Raw genomic sequence first — 21,933 nt, 5'->3', positions numbered from 1 at the left:
TTCTATTCTTCAAGCTTTCAAGTGCAGCCAGTTCTTCTGTGACTTCAAAATTTTGATTTATACCGCATATGTAAATGAGTAACTGTGCTGTGTTGGTAATATCTTCACTTTCATCAATTGCAATCGAAAAATTTATAAAATCTGTAACTTTTCGTTTCAGCTGATCTTTAACATTAGCAGACAAGTCTTTGATTATTCTTGCTAAGGTTGACGTTGATAAACTTATAGCAGCAAAGTGCTTAACTTGATCAGGGCATATTTCTTCTGCAATTGATAGGCACACTCTTTTCACAAACTCGCTATCAGTAAAAGCCCTCCCTTCTTCGGCAATGATTTGAGATGCTCGCAAACTAGCTCTAATTAAATCTAAATTCTGATTAGTGAAACTTGTCATCTGTTATTGTTGCCTCTTGAAATCAAAGCTCAGCTCTTGTAATTTCTTGTTTCAAAACTCTCCTTGAAGTTTATCGTAAGTTGAGGCATGTTTTGTCGTATAATGCCGTTTTCAAATTATATTCTTTCAACACAGAAACTGCTTCTTTACATATAAGGCAGGTACATCGGTTATTGTCCCTTATAAAAAAAATAATTAATCAACCAAAGTTCATTGAAGACACGACATTCGGAATCAATTTTTCTTTTCCTTGACATCTTGATTTGCTAAAATTAAAATTAAAAATTCAAAGTTAAATAAAATTAAAAATAATATGCATTTATACAAATAGCACTAATAAATTGTTGCGCATGATAATCGGTGCAGTGGCCCGACGACTACAGTCTGAATGAGAATAGCTGACCAGGAGAAAGATTAATACGCGTACTCATCTTTACATTGCAAACTGCAAAGAATGCATTGCATACAGTTCTTTCACTAATACTTACTTGATTAATATTTAGATTAGTGTTTAGCAATTGTTTTAACAGTCGCTTATTTTAACTTTACTATTTCACTTTTTGACAACTCGTGTTCACTGGAAATACTCGAGGCTATAAACTTATAGCCTTGGGCACTCGCACTGTTGGGATTTCCGACATTGCAAGAAACACTGCTGCCAAGTGGAAGCACACAGGGTTCCAACAATGTTACAAAATTATATTTGGACGCATTTACATTATATTTTGATTAAAAATATCCTTATATACGATATGTAGCAACCAAAAAAGATTTCTATAGAATAAATTTCACGAGGCGGATGAAATAGTCTTTCGGGCCGGATCCGGCCCGCGGGTCATAGGTTGGGGACCCCTGATGTAAGGTATTGCGATAGGCATACACTTATGACTAATACGAAACCATCTCATCAATGGCGACCTGCCACTACCACAGCAGAAATGAGGTGGTCAAAAGTTTTCTTGATCACCCAGCATTCCAAAATAGGTTTCATATGCACTGCAAAATTTTGTGCCACCACTGATGTTATGCTTCACCCACTTCAGATCTGCATAATATCCACAAACATAACAGAACCAGTCTAGAGATAACCTGCACCTTCATTTTGTAGCTATCACAAACTGCAGAAAAAAAATTAAATTAATAGAAATAAAATAAATACATAATGTATATAAATATCAAAAAAAAAAAGATAAATAAGACTTTCAATTACTGCCAAAATATTGACCTAGATATAAACCAGTTACACTGATGAATTTAACACACAAAATACATAAAAGAAACAGTTAAAGATAAACCTAAACATTTCTTTGTTACATAGTATAATCTTAAAAAGCTAGTTATTTCCAGATTTTTCTGAATAATCAGAAAAAAAGCACCCAAGAATTATAACACTTATGGTTTCTATTTTCTTGTTTCAGCTGCTGGAAATTTTAGAAGATTCCCCATATCAGAAACAAAATTTAGACCAGTGCAAGAAGGTGGCCCCAGAAGAACATTTATTTGAACATGGAACTGAATTACATGAAGATAAGAATAAGGATGATTTAGAACAGGTAATACTTCTTACTGAAGAAAACAGTGCTTTGCAGTCTCTGATTATCAGAGAAATGAAAACTAAGGAAAGGGACATGTCCAAAAATATTCAAGAATTACAAATGGAAAATGTTCAGCTTAAGAAAGAACTTGAAGAACTTCAGGTTCATTCCAATCAACATGATAAGAAGTTTCAAAATACTTTTAAAATGGATGAAATAAATGTTGAAAATGTAAAGTTCGGCCGAGATTACGTAAGAAATGTGAAGAAATTGAAAGAAGAGATTCGTTTATTGACCTTAAAAAAGGATGAATTATCAAAAACTATTGAAATTCTAAAATATGCCCATCCTGCAGTTACTATCAATGCTTATAAGACAAAAAGGATAGTTGAAAATAGAGGGTTTCATAATTCTTATCGAGATTACAAAGAAAAGGTATCCAATATTTTATCAGTTCTTTTTTCAAATCTAACTATGGAAGATATAGTAAGCAATAGCTCACTCTTAGTTAGCAATTTTTCAAATGCTGTATTATTCCAAATCTCTGAAGCCAATATTTCAAATTCTGTTAATATAGATATTCTTTTAAATACCACCCAGTCAACATTTAAAAACATTAAGCATGCCATATTAGGGAAAATTACAGAGCTAAAAAACTTACAAACATTTTCTTGGTTTTCAGAAGCTACCAGTTACACAAAAAGGTTTTTAAAAAAGTTCACTGATGTTCTAGGTAACACTGTCATAAAATTGCAAAAGGTAAGTTCACGCTTCATAAATAAAAGAAAGCCATTAGAGAAAGAAGTTGAGAGGATGTTAAATAAAATTGCAAAAATTTCCTCAGGTCTTGAAAGCAGATGGGTTGAAATTAAAGAAAAGTGGATGAAAAAAACACACCAGTGTTCAGAATACAAAAGAACAGAACATTCAGTTTTAGGAAATTGCTTTGATAATAGTGCTATAAATAACATGAAAAAAGAGTGTAATATAGAATCTTCTGAAAATCAAAAAAGAAATGATTGGAATAAAAAGAAAAGTAACAGAAAAGGGAAAGTAAAAAACAAGGATTTTAGAAATAAATATTTCAAAAATGTTAAGAAAATAAATGTTCAGCAAAAAGTTCAGAAAGTGAAATATGGAAAATATGTCTATGATTTGGAGAAAAAGAAAAATGTCCCAAATAACTTTCACCCATACAAAGATAATTGGGAAAGCAGTGTTCAAACTACGTGGAGAGCAGTACATCATGTTAATTTTGTGAAGAGCTCGGATCTGATATCGAGAACACAGAATAGATTTGATTTAAAGTAGAAAATAGAAAGTAAATGTTTTACAAATGTTTACAGTAATCAGCCATTGGTTGGCAGCTTTTCATAGCGGAAGTAGTAGTATTATCCATTTCTAATTAAGTTTGAACTTTTTTGCAAATATAAAGTTGCTAATTATTAACATTATTATTTTCTTAACACAGTGACAAAAACACCATGTTTATGTGTAATTGGCACCCTTGCATAATGATCACACTCCATTTTTAAAGTAGAAAAATATGTAATTTTTTATTTCCCCATAAAAGTTGCACCAACATTTTTTTAATGTTAAGTTTATGTAGTCTAGTTTTATTGAGAGTGGTATATTTTTATGATTAAATGTATGTCACTTAGTTTGGAACTCCCACCATTACTTTGACTCCTTTGTCTGTTAGAACCATGATCACACAGTTCTGGCTGATAATGAAGGAAGGTTATGTAAGAAAAATAAGCACTAAAGCACATTTTAAGACAACCTGACAGTTAAAAAAATTCAGGTGACAATAATGTCCTTGAAGCCATGGTGAGATAAGAAATAACAGCAAATACAAAACAAATGACATGTTAGTGTTGGCTTCATTTGATTGGATGCCATTGGTATGCTGATCAGATATTGTGGTGACCACAGTGAGACACTTGGTTACAATGTGATTGCATTATAATGAGATGCCCTTCAATTACACTTTAACTGAGTTGTTTCAGTAGCTAAATTTCATTCACAATAGAAAAAATTAATTCAAAACAGCATTAGTTCCTGGTCACATAATATTTACTCCACTTATTATTTTAAATTTTATCTTAAGCTGAAGAATAAACATTATTGAACACTTTATGAATGATATCACCCAGCAATAGGACTGGGTAGCTAAATCATAGATAAATAAATTACTCATACTTATGAGTAATTTATTTATCAGGAAACAAGTAAATGACTAATTTATATATGGTTGGAAAACAGTTTTACCATATTAAAAACAGTTGCACACCACAGTGAAATGAACTTCAGTACAAAGTGCCAAACTCAAATTAATTCTAGTCTCATATCTTTTTAATAGATTGAAGTTAAGTGTAGAAATGGAATGGGTAGTGGAACAAATGGTCAAAAAGTCGAACTGAAAAAAACAAATGGTCGAAAAGTCCATCCAAGATCAGATGAATGGTTACTATAAGCCAGAGGTTCCCAAACATTCTTGGTTCACGGCACCCTTAAAAGTGTCCCAGTAATTTTTTCACGGCACCCCTAGGCCAAAAGAAATACCTAACACAGTGGTTTTTGACCTTTTAATATATACCTATATAATAATTTTATTCTTTATATAGAGGTACTAAATAAAGATCAATTATAGATCACCACAAAATTCACCGAACACCTTTTTATAATGAAATAAATATACAAATTAAAAAAAAATAATAATAATAACTTTAAGTAACTTAAACCCAAATTACATGGCACTCGAGAATGTTGATGCGGCACCCTAGTATGCCGCGGCACCATGGTTGAAAACCACTGCTATAAGCATTGGTTTAGGTGTGACTCTACTATATTTGAACAATGAACTGTAAAGTATTTTTGGTGTTTTGTCATTATGTGTCAAAACACCAAAAAGTAGGATAATTCACCATCTACCATCACCTTCCCTTATTGTCAGGCCAAAAGAGAGGGAGAATTATCTTTCAGAACATTGCAATTCCATTGTGTAATGTTTTATATAGTTTCAAGTTGATCCAGCTATGAATAATAGTGTTTATTATATTATTCATAGTAGTTAAGTTCTATATGGATAGTAAATGCTTTACTTGTTGGATGAGCTTATGTTTGTGAAATCATTAAAACTCCTATATTTGTATACCTAATTTCTTTCATTAAGAAACATGAATTTTATAAATATAGTATCATGCTTTTGTTTCAAATAATTTCTTTCATTGGGTAAATAACTATTATTTAAGAAACATTCATTTTGTAAGTGCCGGTGTACCTTATATTTATTTAATTATGTAAATAGCTTTTGTCTGGCTTAGGTATGATTCTCGATTTAAGTGTTTTTTAATTCAGTTTTATTTTTTTTAATCCCTTAATCCACAATTTACAGAAGTATTACCAACCATTATGCAATGCATAGTGTAACTAAACTTTCCTGCTTCTGTCTGTTTTAAAAAAACGTGAACTGTTTGGTGACTCTGAACAAAACTTGGATTCATTAATACGATCCATAGACCAAACAAATGTCCATAATTTATGAAGAATTATCTCACCAGGAATTTTTATAAGCTCTGTCAGGTGATAGCATCAGCGTTTTTTTTTTTTTTTTTTTTGTTTTATGAAAATCCCAAACACGAGAGGTATTAGAACCTATAGTACTTAGTACTGTGCATGGGTTGGAGGTTGAGAAGATGAAAGAAGATATTTGTTAACATTGGACTTGAACTTCTGTAGACAGTAATTTTCAGGAAATACATATGAAGGAAGGTGGTTCCAGAAAACAGCAGTTGAATGAATAAATGAGGAAGATGAAAAGTTGGTTCTATGAGTTTGAAGATGGACAGTAAATGGATGTTGGCTGGTGGCAGCACGTGTTCGGACTGTTTTGAAAGAGACAGCGGTAATTATAGAAGCCAATTCAGAAGAACAGTTCCCATGGAAGTATCTGTAGAAAAGGCACGCAGCAGAAACAGTACGTCTATGAGATAGAGAGTGGAGAGAATCTGTTAGTCATTAATTAACCTAACTGCCCTCTTCTGAATGGAATCTAGAAGCCTGAGAGAGATTTTGGGAGCACCGCCCCAGATGTGGGAACAATATTCCATGGTAGGGCAGATTTGCGATTTGTGCAGAGTGAACAGCTGTTTTGAAGAAAAGTAATGCTGAGAGCGAAAGAGAAAACCAAGTTTTTTAGATGCAAATGAAGCAATATTTGTAATGTGTTTGTGCCAAGAGAAATTAGAAGTCAGGGTAATCCCCAAAAGATATATCATCTTGCCTAGAAATTGGAGTGTCACCAAAGATAAGCATAAGAGCAGAAGAATCCTTTTTGCGAGACATAAGACAGGGCTGAGTTGTAGAAGGATTGAAATCAAATAAGTTGTCTTTGTCCCACTGGTGAATTACCTGGAGATCGGCATTTAAGGAATTGGTAGCAGATATTCGAGAAGTTGAAGCTGATTGAGCAAGAAAAGGTTTCTTAAACTGGAAGGTGGAATGCAATGTGCTATCATCAGCAAAACTATGGATAGGATTTCTGGTCAATGGAAGAAGGTCATTAATATACAAGAGGAAAAGAGTGGGGGAAAGAACTGAACCTTGGGAGACACCAGCATTAGTGGAGAAGTTAGAAGACAGACAGACAGCCATCTACCATCACCCTCAGTGAGTGGTCAGAGAGAAAACTGGATAACCAATTACAAAAAAACAGATGACAGACCATAAGATGGAAGCTTGTTTAGACCTTTATGCCAAACACAATTAAGAGCCTATTAGATGTCAAGAGCAACTGCTTGTGTTTCACCAAACTTTTCCATTGAATTTGTGCATAAATGGGTAACATAAGCCAGAATATCACCAGTGGATCGACATTGATGGAATCCATACTGGCGATCGTTGATCAGACAGAAGGTTTCTAGATAGTTTACGAGTTGGTGGTTAATTGATTTCTCCATTACTTTAGAAAAAGTAGAAGTAATTGCAATAGGACAATAATTGGATGGGAGGGATTTGTCACCCTTTTTAGGAAATGGTTGGATATGAGCAAATTTCCAAGCAGAAGGAAAAACACCTTTGGAATAAGAAAGTGAAAAAAAGCAGCAAAGAACAGGAGCGAGTTCAGGAGTGCAGGTTTTGAGAACAAGTGGAGAAATACCATAATTACCTGGAGTTTTCTTAGCATTGAGATTCGTCAAAATCCTACTGACATTCCTTTTGATGTAAGGCCACAGGAGCCATTGAATGGGGCATGCTGGGAAGTGTTTTACCAAGATACTTAATACATGAGTTAGAAGAAAAATGGGATGCTAGCCGGTCAGCTTTATCCTTGGCTGAAGTGACAATTGAACCATCTGGTTTTGACAGAGATGGGTAAAAGTTGTGGCCAATAGCTTTGGCTAGAGACCAAAATGCTTAGCTACCGTTAGGGGAAGAAGCAAGTTTTCTACTCTTAGCCTGTTCAAAATCTAGTTTGGACCGATTAATAACTGCTTTACAATTGTTGCGAGCTCTGGTGTAGGCAGAAAATGAAACTGGAGAATTGGAAACAAGCCAATTAGGATATGCAACATTCTTCTCTTGAACAGCCTTAACACATTTATTGGAAAACCAAGGTTTAGATAAAGGATGAGATTTTAAGGTGGAATGTGGAACAAAGATTCCATTCCTACAAGAATAATTTCACTGACAGGATCTGAGCGAATGTTGACATCAGCAGTTTTGAAACAGTAATCCGAACAAGGAAAAGAAATCACGCAGGTCATCCCATTTTGCATTCTTGTAATGCCAAATAATACGAGGTTGGGAATAGCCATGAGATAAAGGCTCCATTGGAGAAGAGACAATCACCAACAATTGTGATCTGAGGTGCCTAAAGGACCACTCACTTCGACTGTGTGCTTAGAAGGGTTGTTCATGAGAAAAAGATCAAGCGTGTTGGCCCTATGGTTAAGATTGTCCGGTATTCTGGTATGTAAATGAACAATTTGTGTGAGGTCATTGGTAATTGCAAAAGCCTCAGCATCTCAACCAGCTGGGTCTGTGTGACTAGAAAATGGAAGCCAGCTGGAGTTGTGAACATTAAAATTACCAAGGAAAATTACCTCACTGTTAGGAAAGTTGGACTGGAGAAAGTCAAGTTGCAAAGAGAGGAAGTCAAAGAGTTCCAAGTAATTAGTGGAGTTGGAAGAATAGTAGAGACAGCAGATGAATTTGAACGAATGAGGTAGTGAGATTTTAAGCCAGAGAAGATCGAAAAGAGGAGATTCCAAATTACCAAGTCTCTGACAGCGAATATTGGAACGGACATATGCACAAGTACCACCTTTAAGGCAAAAGGAATTATACAGTGAAAATTGGGGTAACTGAGATGAGCAGTGGTTGAATCAACCGATAACTGAGATTCTGTCAGAAAAAGTACATGGGATTTGGCAGGCTGCAAGTGGAAATGGACATTCTAATCATTGAGATTAGAACTGAGACCATGCATATTTGTGAAATGAAGTAGGAAGTGTTTGGGAGGGTTAGATCTTTTTTGCAGATAAGTTTGCTCTGTTAGTTTGACAATTCATGGTGGATTCAATAGTAAGAAAAAGTGTGTGGGGGGGGACATGCTTTATGAAGTAATGAAATTTTTGGATATGGCGTACACATGTAAGAATATACCAAGATCCTTGACATAACGTGGCCTCGACAATGCCCCCCCCCCCATACACACTACTCAGACCTCCAGTCACTCTCTGGCAGAGTAGAGGCAGCAAGATTATACACTAGCTGATCCGGAAGCCTCCTAGAGAGTTACCAATATGTTCGGTCTGGTGTACTAACTAGCGGCCAGCCTGCGAACACCGTTTTAGAGCTGTACCCTCGAAATGTAAGGAAGTTTGGATTTCGCCATGGTGTTCATCATAACCTCAAAAGACATCAGTCATACTGCATAATGGAGGAGGGGTGACCGGATTTAGCTCTGGGGACTAAACATGGGTTCCACCACTTCGAGCCTCCAGTCAGCAAAGTGGTGGTATTGCACTGATTGATGAAAGTCATCTATAATATCGTGTTTACTACCTGTATAGATTGAGCTTACTATAGAGCTTACTTACGATTACTATAGACCCGTATAGATCGAGCTTACTATAATAAGATCGAGTTTACTACCCGTTTATAATGAACTGCACTATAGTGCAGTTTATTATAAAAGCGTAGTAAACTCGATCTTATTGCATTTGGGATAATACCGATAGCTGGAATTCTGTGGGTTTTTATGGGTGAAATGTGTGTCACCTTTACCGAAATCTTCAGTCATATAAAAAAATATAAACATAACATAACATAAGTACGAAGCTACATAAGCCAGGGACTTACTGTATCGAAAAATGTTCAGCAACCTATGTAAAAAATATGCCGATAGATAAAAAAACGAAAAAACTTACCATGCTCTACTCGCGTGTCCAATGCGCGAGTAGTGCATATTGGACACGCATTTATTTTTTACGATGCCGACTTTAAATCTAATAGCTTCCCTCTATTTTTACAATATCGCGTATGGTTTGGTCACCAACATTATAATGGTTCTTTAGAGATTTAACGGATGTACTGTTTTCAAACTTCTGAATAATTTCAAGTTTTTGTTTAATTGAAAGCACAACTCTTGCTTTTTTGCGATTTCTAAACAAAAAAAAAAAAAATTCCAACATTCCTGACATAAATAATGAAACAAAATTTGTCCTTTAGTGGTGCAACGGAACACAACAATCAACGTGACACACTAAAACAAGCTAAACATTTGGTCTCTTTTTTTAAGCGGCGGTGTGAAGACAGCGGTAGTTGAAAGATAATAGGCACACTAATCTCCCAATCACAACTTATAACCGCTTGTTTAAGACTTGCAAAACATCTGTGTATACCTATTCTAGTTATTACTTTTTTTTTTTTTAATTTGGAATCTTGAAGTGTCCTGGTGAATCGAGTCTACTGTATATATATTTTTTCTCTTATCTGTATTCTGGGAAAATAGCTATTTCAACGCATTTTCAGAAAGAATAAAAACAAATTTCCTGACCTCATAAGAATTTGATTGTAAAATAATAAAAGTAGATAATTATAAAAACAATAAGGTGCAACAAGCACTTCCTGGAAATTGTTTTTATTCTTTCAGAACACGCATTGAAATAGCTATTTTCCCAGAATACAAATAAGAGAAAATATATACACAGGTGTTCAAAGAAAGTGCATTGCCCCTTAAAATTGTAATTGTTGTCCGAATAACATATGTATATGGCAATATTTCTTACAGATTGCATCAGATAAGATTGACACGTGTAGGTGATGACGTCATATTGCATTAGCTGTTACTTTCAGCTATATCAGCACGCTCTGCAAGAGTTGCAGTCGTTCCTTTCTTGTGTCAGGATGGCGAGTTACGTGCAGTTGACGCCACGAAGGAAGAGTGCTATTGATGCTTTATGTGAAGAAGGATGTTCTTCCCATCATATTGCTTATAGAGTATCTTGTAATCAGTCGACAGTGAGTAGATTTCTTTCCAAACACAAGAATACTTGGTTCTGCTGATAAGAATAAAGGAACAGGACGCAAACTAGTCTCTGCGCCAAAACAGGACCGCGTTTTGAAGCGCTTATGCCATAAAAACCATAATGCTTGTCAAATGGACATGTGGATATGTGTTTTTGTAAAGGGCGGCACCTAGAACATCTGTTCAACTCCGCCTCGTATCTCTGTAAAGAACAGTATCACTACAAATGGGCCAGATATGTGTGACGGAGGTTTGTGTGTATTATATGCGTGTTCTGTTGTGTCTGGCCACTTGGCTACCCACAAAACCATCAATCACCTGGAGAGATGATTCTAGGTACTCGTCCACACCATGGGAAGGTGGGCCAGTCCCAGTAATGCACATATTTTTTTTTCGAAAAAAAAATTATAAAATAAAAAAAAATGATAAATAAAAAAATAAATAAATTAATTAAAAATAATAAAATAAATTTTGAGAAAAAAAAATTTAAAAAAAAATGGATTCCTGAGCAGTGGAAGTTAGTTCTTTTCTCGGATGAAAAGAAATTCAACCTGCATGGCTCCGATGGGAGACAAACGATTCGCCGTAGACATGAAGAATACCATCCAGACTGTATGGTGTCTACAGTGAAATTCCCTACCAGTCAAATGATATGGGGGTGCTTTTCATATTGCGGAATAGGTCACCTGCAGTTTATAAAAGGTTCTGTAAATGATAATGGATACCTGGCTATATTGGAGGACAAATTGCTACCAAGTAACTGCATCTTTCAGGACGACTTGTCATCGGGCGAAAAATGTAAGTAGGCACTTCTTTAATTACTTTAGCTTCATTTCTGCCTTAGAGGTTCGACAGTAATGTGTTTACGTTTGTGATAGGTGAAAAAATGGTTGGTCCATTACAACTCTTAGTTGGCCAGGAAACAGTCCGGACTCGAATGTAGTTGTCAGAAAGAAACCGAAGACCCTTTGCGAACTTCAGGAAGCCATAATTCGTGTTTGGAACCCCGAACTATCAGTTGATTATCTTCAGAAATTGATCTTGTCAGTGCCTCGACGGTGTGCTGCTGTCATCGGGGCCAGAGGCGGTTCAACTAAATATTAATTTGCACCTGGTGAACTTTTCATTTAAAATGATATTTCATTTAATTTAAATTTCATTTAAACTGAAGAAAATTGAGGGTTTCTGATAACATTTCAGCCATAATTGCTGTGTTTATCAAAACTTGTATAAAGGTTGCAAATGCTCATTTTGGAATATTTTGAGAGCACGTAATATTACTTAGCTTTGCCTTAACTATAAATAAATATCTTTTGATTATATTTCTATTAGTAATATTAGTCATTAATCTAACACACCATCACGAAAAAGGGTTAGAAATATGAAATTCCTAGGTGATGCACTTTCTGTAGCACCGTCTACAGAAAGTAGACGTTGCTACAGAAATAATATTGATAATTAATATTGATAAATAATATTGATGATGGTCTGTAGATGTTGCTACAGACTTTCTGTAGCAACGTCTACAGAAAGGATAGGAAGGGAGAAGGGGTTATGCTATTAGTTAAGAAACACATAAAATCCAAGGAAGTGAAGCTAGTCGACTTCGCTGGACAGTGTAGTGTCGAGTCAGTTTGGTGTTACATAAGCATTGGGAGATCAAAATTGAGAGTAGGAGTGTGTTATAGGCCTAATGACTCTGATGAGTATAATAAGAAACTGTTTTGGCGCACTATGGCCATAGTTGCCGATGCGCCCAATAAATCCCGAAACAAACAATAAGAAACTGTACAGGGAAATAGAGTGGGCCAGTAAATCAGAGAGTCTTATAATGGGGGATTTTAATTTCCCAGATATTGACTGGAATTTGTGGGTTGGTCACACACACTAGCAAGGCTTTTGTGGATTTATTGGATGATTGTTTTCTAAATCAGCACGTTCGGGAGGCAACTAGAGGGAGCAATACTCTTGATTTGATTATCAGTAGTGATTCTTCATGCATTAAGAATCTGCAGGTACAGGAACCACTAGGTGGCAGTGATCACAGTGTGCTGAAGTGGGATTTACTCAAGGAGGTAACTACCATCAGGGGTAAAGGGAAGGGTTATTGCTTTTGTAAAGGCGACTATGATGGTCTGAGACAGTATTTAAATTCTATACGGTGGGACCAACTGATGATGTTACCAACAGTAAACTCAAAATGGGAAGCATTCAAAGAACTTATCTTGGAAGCTACTAGGCTTTACATACCAACTAAGAAATATTGTTCAAGGTTCAGGCCTAAATGGATGTGAGATGAACTAATGAGACATATGGCAGAGAAGAAAAACGCATGGGATACATATAAATTAACATGTGACACAAAAGCCTATGATAGATATAAGTTGATCTGTAACCAAGTTACAAAGGAGGTTAGGCAGGCGAAAGCAGATTACGAGAAATCTTTGGCAAGGGATGCAAAGAAAAACAGCAAGGAGTTCTTTATGTATGTAAACTCTAGAAGGAAGGGGTTGAATCAGATTGGTCCACTTGATATTGATGGTTCAACTGTTGATGATCCTGCTTAGGTAGCTAACAAACTAAATCAATATTTTGCATCTACATTCACACAGGAGTTATTCTGGAAGGGGAATGCCATAGATGAAGTAAACACTGGCAGTGAGCTAGATGATCTTGTAATAATTGAGAGTAAAGTGGAGGAGAAATTGTTGAAGATAAATACAAGAGGGCCACCTGGGGTGGATGGGATCTATCCAGTTATATTAAAAGAGGCAGCAAAGGAAGTAAGCAATCCGTTAGCCATAATTATGAGAGCTTCCTTGGATTCAGGGGAGGTACCCACAGACTGGAGATGTGCAAATGTAACCCCAATTCACAAAGGAGGATCAAAGGCTGACACAAGTAATTATAGACCTGTGAGTTTAACTTCTGTTCCAGGAAAATTAATGGAAGCACTGGTTAAAGAAGCACTGCAGGATCATCTTGACAAGAATTCAGTTATAGCTCAGACACAGCATGGTTTTGTTAAGGGAAGGGCTTGCCTGACCAATTTGATTCTATACTATGATGTAGTCACAAAAGAATTGGATGCAGGGAATAACTTTGATATTATATATTTGGATCTTAGAAAGGCTTTTGATACTGTTGCACATGGAAGACTGCTGCACAAATTGGAGCAGTGTGGCATTGGTGGCAAATTGTTGCTATGGATAAAGGGATGGTTGAGTGGCAGAAGACAGAGAGTGGTAATTAATGGACACTGCTCATCGTGGACTAATGTTATTAGTGGAGTCCCTCAGATTTCAGTGTTGGGTCCATTGTTGTTTTCTGTATTTATAAATAATAGTGATGATGGTATATGAAGCTTAATGTCCAAGTTTGCAGACGATACAATGGTTGGCAGGGTTGTTAAGGATACTTCTGACGCTATGCTACTGCAACAGGATCTGGAAAGGTTGAGCAGATGGGCTTGAGAGGTGGCAAATGAAGTTTAACATTGACAAATGTAAAGTACTACATATGGGAAACAGCAACCCCAGAGGAATGTATCAACTCTGTGGTACTACACTGACAGTGGTTGAGAATGAAAAGGACGTGGAGGTAATTGTGCAGGCAGATATGAAGTTCTCTGAACAGTACAGATGGGCTGCAAGAGTAGCTCATGGTGTCTTGTCAATGATATACAGGAATTTTTCTAGCAGGGATAGGGAGGTGATTATTCCCTTGTATAAGGCAATGCTCAGGCCACACCTAGAGTACTTTATACAGGCCTGGAGGCCTCATTTCAAGAAGGATGTAGAGCTGCTGGAATGAGTACAGAGAACGAAGAAAGGCTTTAGTTTTGCAAATTACAGTGTCTGGAGACTAGGCACTGGCGAGGTGATCTGATAGAGGTGTACAAAGCCCTGAATGGTTTGAGCATGCTCAATGCTGATGGGATACTGCCTCTTGTTCAGAATAATCACCTGAGAGGGCATAACTTCAAATTGAGGAAAGACAGATGTAGGATAGATGTGCGGAAATTTGCCTTTAGCTAGCCTGTAATTGGTTGGTGGAACAGACTTCCATCCCTTGTTGTGGAAGTTGATAGTCTAAAGAAATTTAAGGCTCAGCTGGACAGGTATTTCGAACAAACTGAAGGGTGAAGTGTAAGGGTTTTTTTTTTTTTTTTTTTTTGGCTGATGCAAAATATCAAAGCCGTTCAAAATTGGTTCTTATAACATATGATAACGATGAAAGTGTAGTACTTTAATGGATAACTAATACAATTTACACTATAAACACGACCTTTTATGGAGTTATAATTGCGAAAATTTGAACCTCCGAGGTCGTGGAATGAATTACCAAAAAACAATGTGTTATTGGGTTCGCATTGCGATATTTTTGCAATACGATGGTAACGGATTAATATCATAAAGCGCAGTACACTGTAATGTATAACTATGTGCGTGGTTTGAAATGTGGTATTTATGAATGTTTAACATTAATTTTTTGCAATGTTCATATTTTCGATTTTGTTGATACTTGATACTTTGAAAAAAAAACTAAAAAAAAAAAAACTCGTAACGCGAGAACTGCCTGTATACAACAATTACTGAAAATGTAGAAACTTACCAAATCCTTTCTGAAAACAGATTAAAAGTATATTAAAAAAATTAAAAGATCTTATTTTTCATTATTTTTAATTCAGCGTGCCCCATCAGAATTACAGGTTCGGTGACAAGTCGGAACTGTTCCATCAGAATACGATTGACGACAGGTTGGAACTGAGGGTGACTTGCAAGGTAACCGTGACCATGATACTAAACTGGAGGAATTACCATCTATTTAATACGCAGATTTTAATATAATTTATATAGTTGATGAAAAATGAAATGGCTAACAGATATAATTTATTTTGTACAATAGGTATCTTTTTTTAAATAATCGCAATATGTTACACGAAAAACAGCTCCTCTCTCTCGACTCTCTCTCTTCTCTCAGGGTAATTCAGAAATTTTTTTTTTTTTTTTGGCTGGTGCAGCATAAATCTCAGGCTTCCTTGCACCATATGGCTAATAATAATAATAATATTGGCTATACTCCAGACCTTGGGTACAAGTTGTCCCTGCGCAGTGGGGGCACGGTTTTAAACAGAGATATTGTACGGTCAAGTTCTGCGATTGGGTGATTATTGTGAATGCTATCGTTAGTGAGGGTATATATCTTCTTCCTTAGTGGAAAACGAGTTTCCTATTTAAAAATAGCAGTAAGGGATATTTTAACAAAGATTAGTTTTTACGCGACTTTGGGAGGGATTTAAGCAAAAAATGTTATTTTTTTTCAAAAATTGTAATTACTTTCGTTTATTTAATTCTGTATTGCTGTTTTTCTTTATCTTTATTTAGACTTCGATATATTACGATGTTTTTGGCGTGTTACATGTGGGCGGGGAAAGCAATGAGTGGGAACTGTCAGTCACTGCTTTGTTTCTGACCGTTACTCGAAATATGGACTTGTACCCAAGACCATTATATTTGATAATTAATCCTTTTTCACTTCACAAACAGATAAGTTATACTTTCAGTTAACAGTGCATGTTCACTTATACTGGACATTCTATATTACCTGCACCCCTTTCAGGATTAATTCTTGGACTAATGGGCGCACAAAAATTCATGGATGAATTTTTGCGTGCGTTTTGTTCAATGCCCGCAAACTTGGCTAGAAACACAGAGAAGTAAGATATTCGGTGCACATATACTCTAGAAGGATACGAATATAAACACTGCATCCATTTTTCCAGAACAGCGTTCTGAGTGTTAACATATCCCTAAACTAGTGACAGTGTCCGCCAAATTCCGAAAAAAAGGAGCAACTTTAAAATTTAAATTTGGTAAGTGTGAACTTAATTTTTTTTTTGTATAGTTTTGATTTGGTTAATCTTTAGAACAGTGGTTCCCAAACTACTGACACTTTCAAAAACCAAAAAAAGGTTACGAATCCCTTCAGAAATCAAAAAAAGTTTGCAGACCCCTATATATATAATGTATATATATATTTCTCTGTGTGTGTGTGTGTATGTGTGAACACTGGGTTTTCTGTAAAAACAAAATTTAAAGTTTAAAAAAAAACTCAAACTTTATTTTTTTTTATATATAAATATATATTAATAACTGTTTATCTTCAATTTGCTATACATAGAACGAATAATTTGACCAGTTCCAGAGGGTCCGTTTCGTGGAACTGGTATACGGATCCCAGTTTGGGAAATGCTGCTTTAGAATATAGTACATATACACTTTGCTCGGTAGTTGCAGGGCGTGCCTTGATCGGATTTTTGCGTTAGTGCCGTTTTTCAACCGATTGAAGCTGGCAGGAATGCGATGTACAGGCCATGACACTTATCGGGGAATTCCCGGTGGGCCGGTATGATTTTGGCCATAAATACTAGTATGAAGCCGTTACCAGTTTTCCACGGTAAGAATTTTTGACCTAGTCCATCTCTGGCTCGAAGACAGAGTACCCAAATAATGGAGTCAACTCATTTTGCATTTAGTTTTTTCGTAAATTGGTCGTGTTACTGGACAAATTGAAAGTCTAGAAAAAAAAAAGGGAGTTGGGAGTTTACGGAACCTCGTTACCTTAATGCACCATTTCCCAAACTTTTTTAGTCCCGGAACACTTTTCATCTCGCAATTGATTTACGGAACACAAGTTTAGTGGGAGCAGTGTTGCCAATTTAGCGGAATTGCTTCAGGTTTGGCGAATTAAAATATGTAATAGCAGATAGCGGTCTTTTTTAGCGGAATGAGTTTAAATGTAAAAATTTAAAATATGTTTAGCATTTTATATATTTTGGCAATGTAACATTTAAATTAAGAAATATTTATTTAACAATATAAATATTTCATAAATGTTTTATTGATAAACATAGTAGGGATATCTTATTTAATAGTTTTTTTTTTATAAAGCGAAGAATCGGTTTTATATTATTCAGGGATCCCCTGAGGGGAACCACAACAATTTCAATATGTAGTTAGCATTAGCGTGTGTGTGGTATGGTTGTTTATTGGCGCATTAGCTGCTATGGCTATAGTGCGCCTATTCGTAGTTATATCAGAAAATAATAAAGAACGTAACAATTGAAATTCATTTCAGTTCTGAGAGCTATTCATAAAAGATTATACACTCTAATTTGTTTCAGAAAGCAGAAAAGTTCCTTAATATTTGCCTCCTCTCCTATGATATGATGTAGTGTCAGCGGTGTTAGCATTAGCATTAGTAGAGGCATTTGATGCAAGAAAGCAAGCTTATGCAGCATCAGCCAAAAAAAAAAAAAAAAAAAAAACCACTTCCACTTCACCCCTCTGTTTGTTCAAAATACCTGTCCAGCTGAGCCTTAAACTTATTTAGGCTATCAACCTCCACCACAAGGGATGGAAGTCTGTTCCACCAACCAACCACCCGCTGGCTAAAGGCAAATTTCCGCACGTCTATCCTACATCTGTCTTTCCTCAATTTGAATTTATGCCCTCTCAGGTGATTTTTCTGAGCTAGAGGAAAAATCCCATCAGCATTGAGCATGCTTAAACCATTCAAGGCTTTATACACTTCTATCAGATCACCTCGCTGGTGCCTAGTCTCCAGACACTGTAATTTGCAAAACTTAAGCCTTTCTTCGTAAGAGCACCCCTTTGTTCCATTCACTAATCTTGTTGCCCTTCTCTGTACTCGTTCCAGCAGCTCTACATCCTTCTTGAAATGAGGCCTCCAGACCTGTATACAGTACTCTAGGTGTGGCCTGACCATTGCCTTATACAATGGAATAATCACCTCTTTATCCCTGCTGGAAAAATTTCTGTATATCATTGACAATACTCCATGAGCTACTCTTGCAGCCCGTCTGCACTGCTGAGAGAACTTCATATCTGCCTGCACAACCAATCTGCCTGCACAACCAGCCCCAAGTCCCTTTCATTCTCTACCACTGTCAGTGTAGTACCACAGAGTTGATACGTTGCTCTGGGGTTGCTGTTTCCCATGTGTAGTACTTTACATTTGTCAATGTTAAACTTCATTTGCCACCTCTCAGCCCATCTGCTCAACCTTTCCAGATCCTGTTGCAGCAGCATAGTGTCAGTAGTGTCCTTGACAACCCTGCCAACCTTCGTATCGTCTGCATACTTGGACATTAAGCTTCATATACCATCATCAATATCATTTATAAATACAGAAAACAATAAAGGACCCAATACTGAACCCTGAGGGACTCCACTAATGACATTAGTCCACGATGAGCAGTGTCCATTGATTACCACTCTCTGTCTTCTCCCCCTCAACCACCCCTTTATCCATAGCAGCAATTTGCCTCCAATGTCACACTGCTCCAATTTGTGTAGCAGTCTTCCATGTGCAACAGTATCAAAAGTCTTTCTAAGATCCAAGTATATAATATCAAAGTTATTCCCTGCATCCAGTTCTTTTGTGACTGCATCATAGTATCCAATCAAGTTGGTCAGGCAAGACCTCCCCTTAACAAAACCATGCTGTGTCTGAGCTATAACTGAAGTCTTGTCTAAATGATCCTGCAGTGCTTCTTTAACCAGTGCCTCCATTACTTTTCCTGGAACAGAAGTTAAGCTCACAGGTCTATAATTACTTGTGTCAGCCTTTGATCCTCCTTTGTGAATTGGGGTCACATTTGCACATTTCCAGTCTATGGGTACCTCCCCTGAGTCCAAGGAAGCTCTCATAATTATGGCTAAGGGTTTGCTTACTTCCTTTGCTGCCTCCTTTAATATAACTGGATAGATCCAATCCACCCTGGGTGCCTTTCTTGTGTTTATCTTCAACAGTTTCTCCTCCACTTTACTCCCAGTTATTTCAAGATTCTGTAGCTTACTGCTAGAGTTGAATACACCTCTGGCATTCCCCTCGCTGAATAACTCCTCATGTGTGAATGTCGATGCAAAATATTCATTTAGTTTGTTAGCTACCTGAGCAGGATCATCAACAGTTGACCCATCAATATCAAGTGGACCAATCTGATTCATCCCCTTCCTTCTAGAGTTTACATAAGTAAAGAACTCTTTGCTGTTTTTCTTTGCATCCCTTGCCAAGGATTTCTCGTAATCTGCCTTCGCCTGCCTAACCTCCTTTGTAACTTGGTTGCATATCAACTTGTATCTATCATAGGCTTCTGTGTCATGTGTTAATTTGTAAGTATCCCATGCATTTTTCTTCTCTGCCATATGCCTCATTAGTTCATCTGACATCCATTTTGGCCTAAACCTTGAACAATATTTCTTAGTTGGTATGTAAAGCCTAGTAGCTTCCAAGATAAGTTCTTTGAATGCTTCCCATTTTGAATTTGCTGTTGGTAACATCATCAGTTGGTCCCACTGTATAGAATTTAAATACTGTCTCAGTCCATCGTAGTCGCCTTTACGGAAGCAATAACCCTTCCCTTTACCCCTAATGGTAGTTACCTCTTTGAGTAAATCCCACTTCAGCACACTGTGATCACTGCCACCTAGTGGTTCATTTATCTGCAGATTCTTAATGCATGAAGAATCACTGCTGATAATCAAATCAAGAGTATTACTCCCTCTAGTTGCCTCCCGAACATGCTGATGTAGAAAACAATCATCCAATAAATCCACAAAAGTTCTGCTAGTGTGTGAGTAACCAGCCCCCAAATTCCAGTCAATATCTGGGAAATTAAAATCTCCCATTATAAGACTCTCTGATTTACTGGCCCACTCTATTTCCCTGTACAGTTCCTTATTATACTCATCAGAGTCATTAGGCCTATAGCACACTCCTACTCTCAATTTTGATCTCCCAATGCTTATGTCACACCAAACTGACTCAACACTGCACCGCACTGTCCAGCGATGTCGACTGGCTTCACTTCCTTGGTTTTTATGTGTTTCCTAACTAATAGCATAACCCCTCCCCCCTTCCTATCCTGTCTATCCTTTCTGTAGACGTTGTACTCCCCAAATTGCAGTTCTGCATCCCTTATATCTGTGTGACACCACGTCTCTGATATCCCAACAATATCTGCCTTTGATGTGTTGAGCAATACCTCAAATTCATCAAATTTATTTACTAAACTCCTAGCATTGGTGTACACGCAAGTATACCTGCACCTGTTTCGATTCTTAGCTACCCTAACACAACCCATGTGTTTACTTGTACCGCAATGGCTCCCAGCAGTCTCTGAAATACCATGCATCTTGTTTTTCAGGCTTCTGCTCATTTTAATAGAAGCAGTGCAAGAATCTCTTTCACCTCTGCCAGTGGCTAATGTCAATCTATTGGTCTTTGTCTCCCCCCAAGCTAGCAGTTTTCCGCCCACCTAACACTGCCTCGATAGCATCAACAAATATTCTTGCTCCCTTTCTATTTAAGTGTATCCCATCCCTGTAGAAGCAATCTCTCCTGTTAACAAGTACAGTCCAGGCTGAAAAAAATTCTACCCCTTGAGCCTTGCACAATCTTTCCAGGGCCGAATTGATCGACAAGGCTCTCATCATATACTCCCTCCTATCGTGTCTGGGCAGAATTGCAGTTACACTCGTGGTCAAATGATATGACTGTTGGTTCATAGCTTTAAATTGTTGAATCAAATCTAAAAATGTGGAAAAAATTGGTTTTACTTTATATACTTTTTTATATACTTAAAAAAGGTTTTACTTTATATACAGGGTTATTACAAAGTTGCTTATCAACTTTAAACATTCGTAAGAAATATAATTTTAGAACACCTAGATTTTCATTGAATACCAGTGGTTATTTGACAAATATCCCATTGAAAATCAAGCTCTTCCCATACTTTATACAATTGTTCAGGGGTTACTTTTGCTATGGAAAAGTTATTCTGAACATCAGTTCATCCACATTGCTTGGTAATGATGGTAAATAGTTGTCACCTTTCATGAAAACCCAATGAGAAAAATCTAAAGATTATAGAGGCCAATAAATGGAACCTGAATGGCATCCGTCTAACCCAATGCATGCTCTGACTTCTCAGTGATAACAAGGTGAAGTACCATCTTGTTGGAAGAGCAATTTTTGTATCAGAAAATTCTCAAGCGTATTGAGAAAAATAACCTGGTAATTGTTTTTTCATGAAAAAAGAAAGCATTAGCATAAGGGGCTCACATCTGGTGAGTACGAGCTTGGCACACACCCAAAGGGTTCTGAGCTGGATATCATAATCATTCTCTTTCTTGGTGATTCTACTTCTCTCTCCCTCACACAGGATAACTTGGAATTTTTTTTTTTTTTTTGGCCAGTGCAGCATAAGCCTCAGGCTTCCTTGCACCATATGGCTAATAATAATAATATGATGCAAGAAACCTGCTTATACAGCATCAGCCAAAAAAGGAAAAAAAAAAAAAAAAAACAACCCTTCTCATTTTACCCATCCATTAACTGTTGTCTCCACTCTCTGGGAGGCAACACTGGATGTGACATTA

General features: G+C 36.6%; 1 protein-coding gene across 1 annotated transcript in view; it reads left to right on the top strand.

The window, feature by feature from the left end:
• The window catches only part of LOC150089382 (uncharacterized), a 119,677-nt gene extending 116,437 nt beyond the window's left edge, over nucleotides 1-3,240 (top strand). The window contains exon 7 of the mRNA XM_090389964.1: nucleotides 1,813-3,240. Within this exon, the coding sequence (XP_090246090.1) occupies nucleotides 1,813-3,240 (1,428 nt within the window). The remainder of the gene's footprint in view (nucleotides 1-1,812) is intronic.
• The last annotated feature ends 18,693 nt before the right edge of the window (nucleotides 3,241-21,933 follow it).

The sequence above is a fragment of the Mastigoproctus giganteus genome, chromosome 2 (genome assembly GCF_048544385.1).
Source record: "Mastigoproctus giganteus isolate SK-2022 chromosome 2, ASM4854438v1, whole genome shotgun sequence".
Lineage (NCBI taxonomy): Eukaryota > Metazoa > Arthropoda > Arachnida > Uropygi > Thelyphonidae > Mastigoproctus > Mastigoproctus giganteus.
The sequence above is the reverse complement of the archived record's forward strand: the minus strand, read 5'-3'. Positions and strand labels throughout refer to the sequence as shown.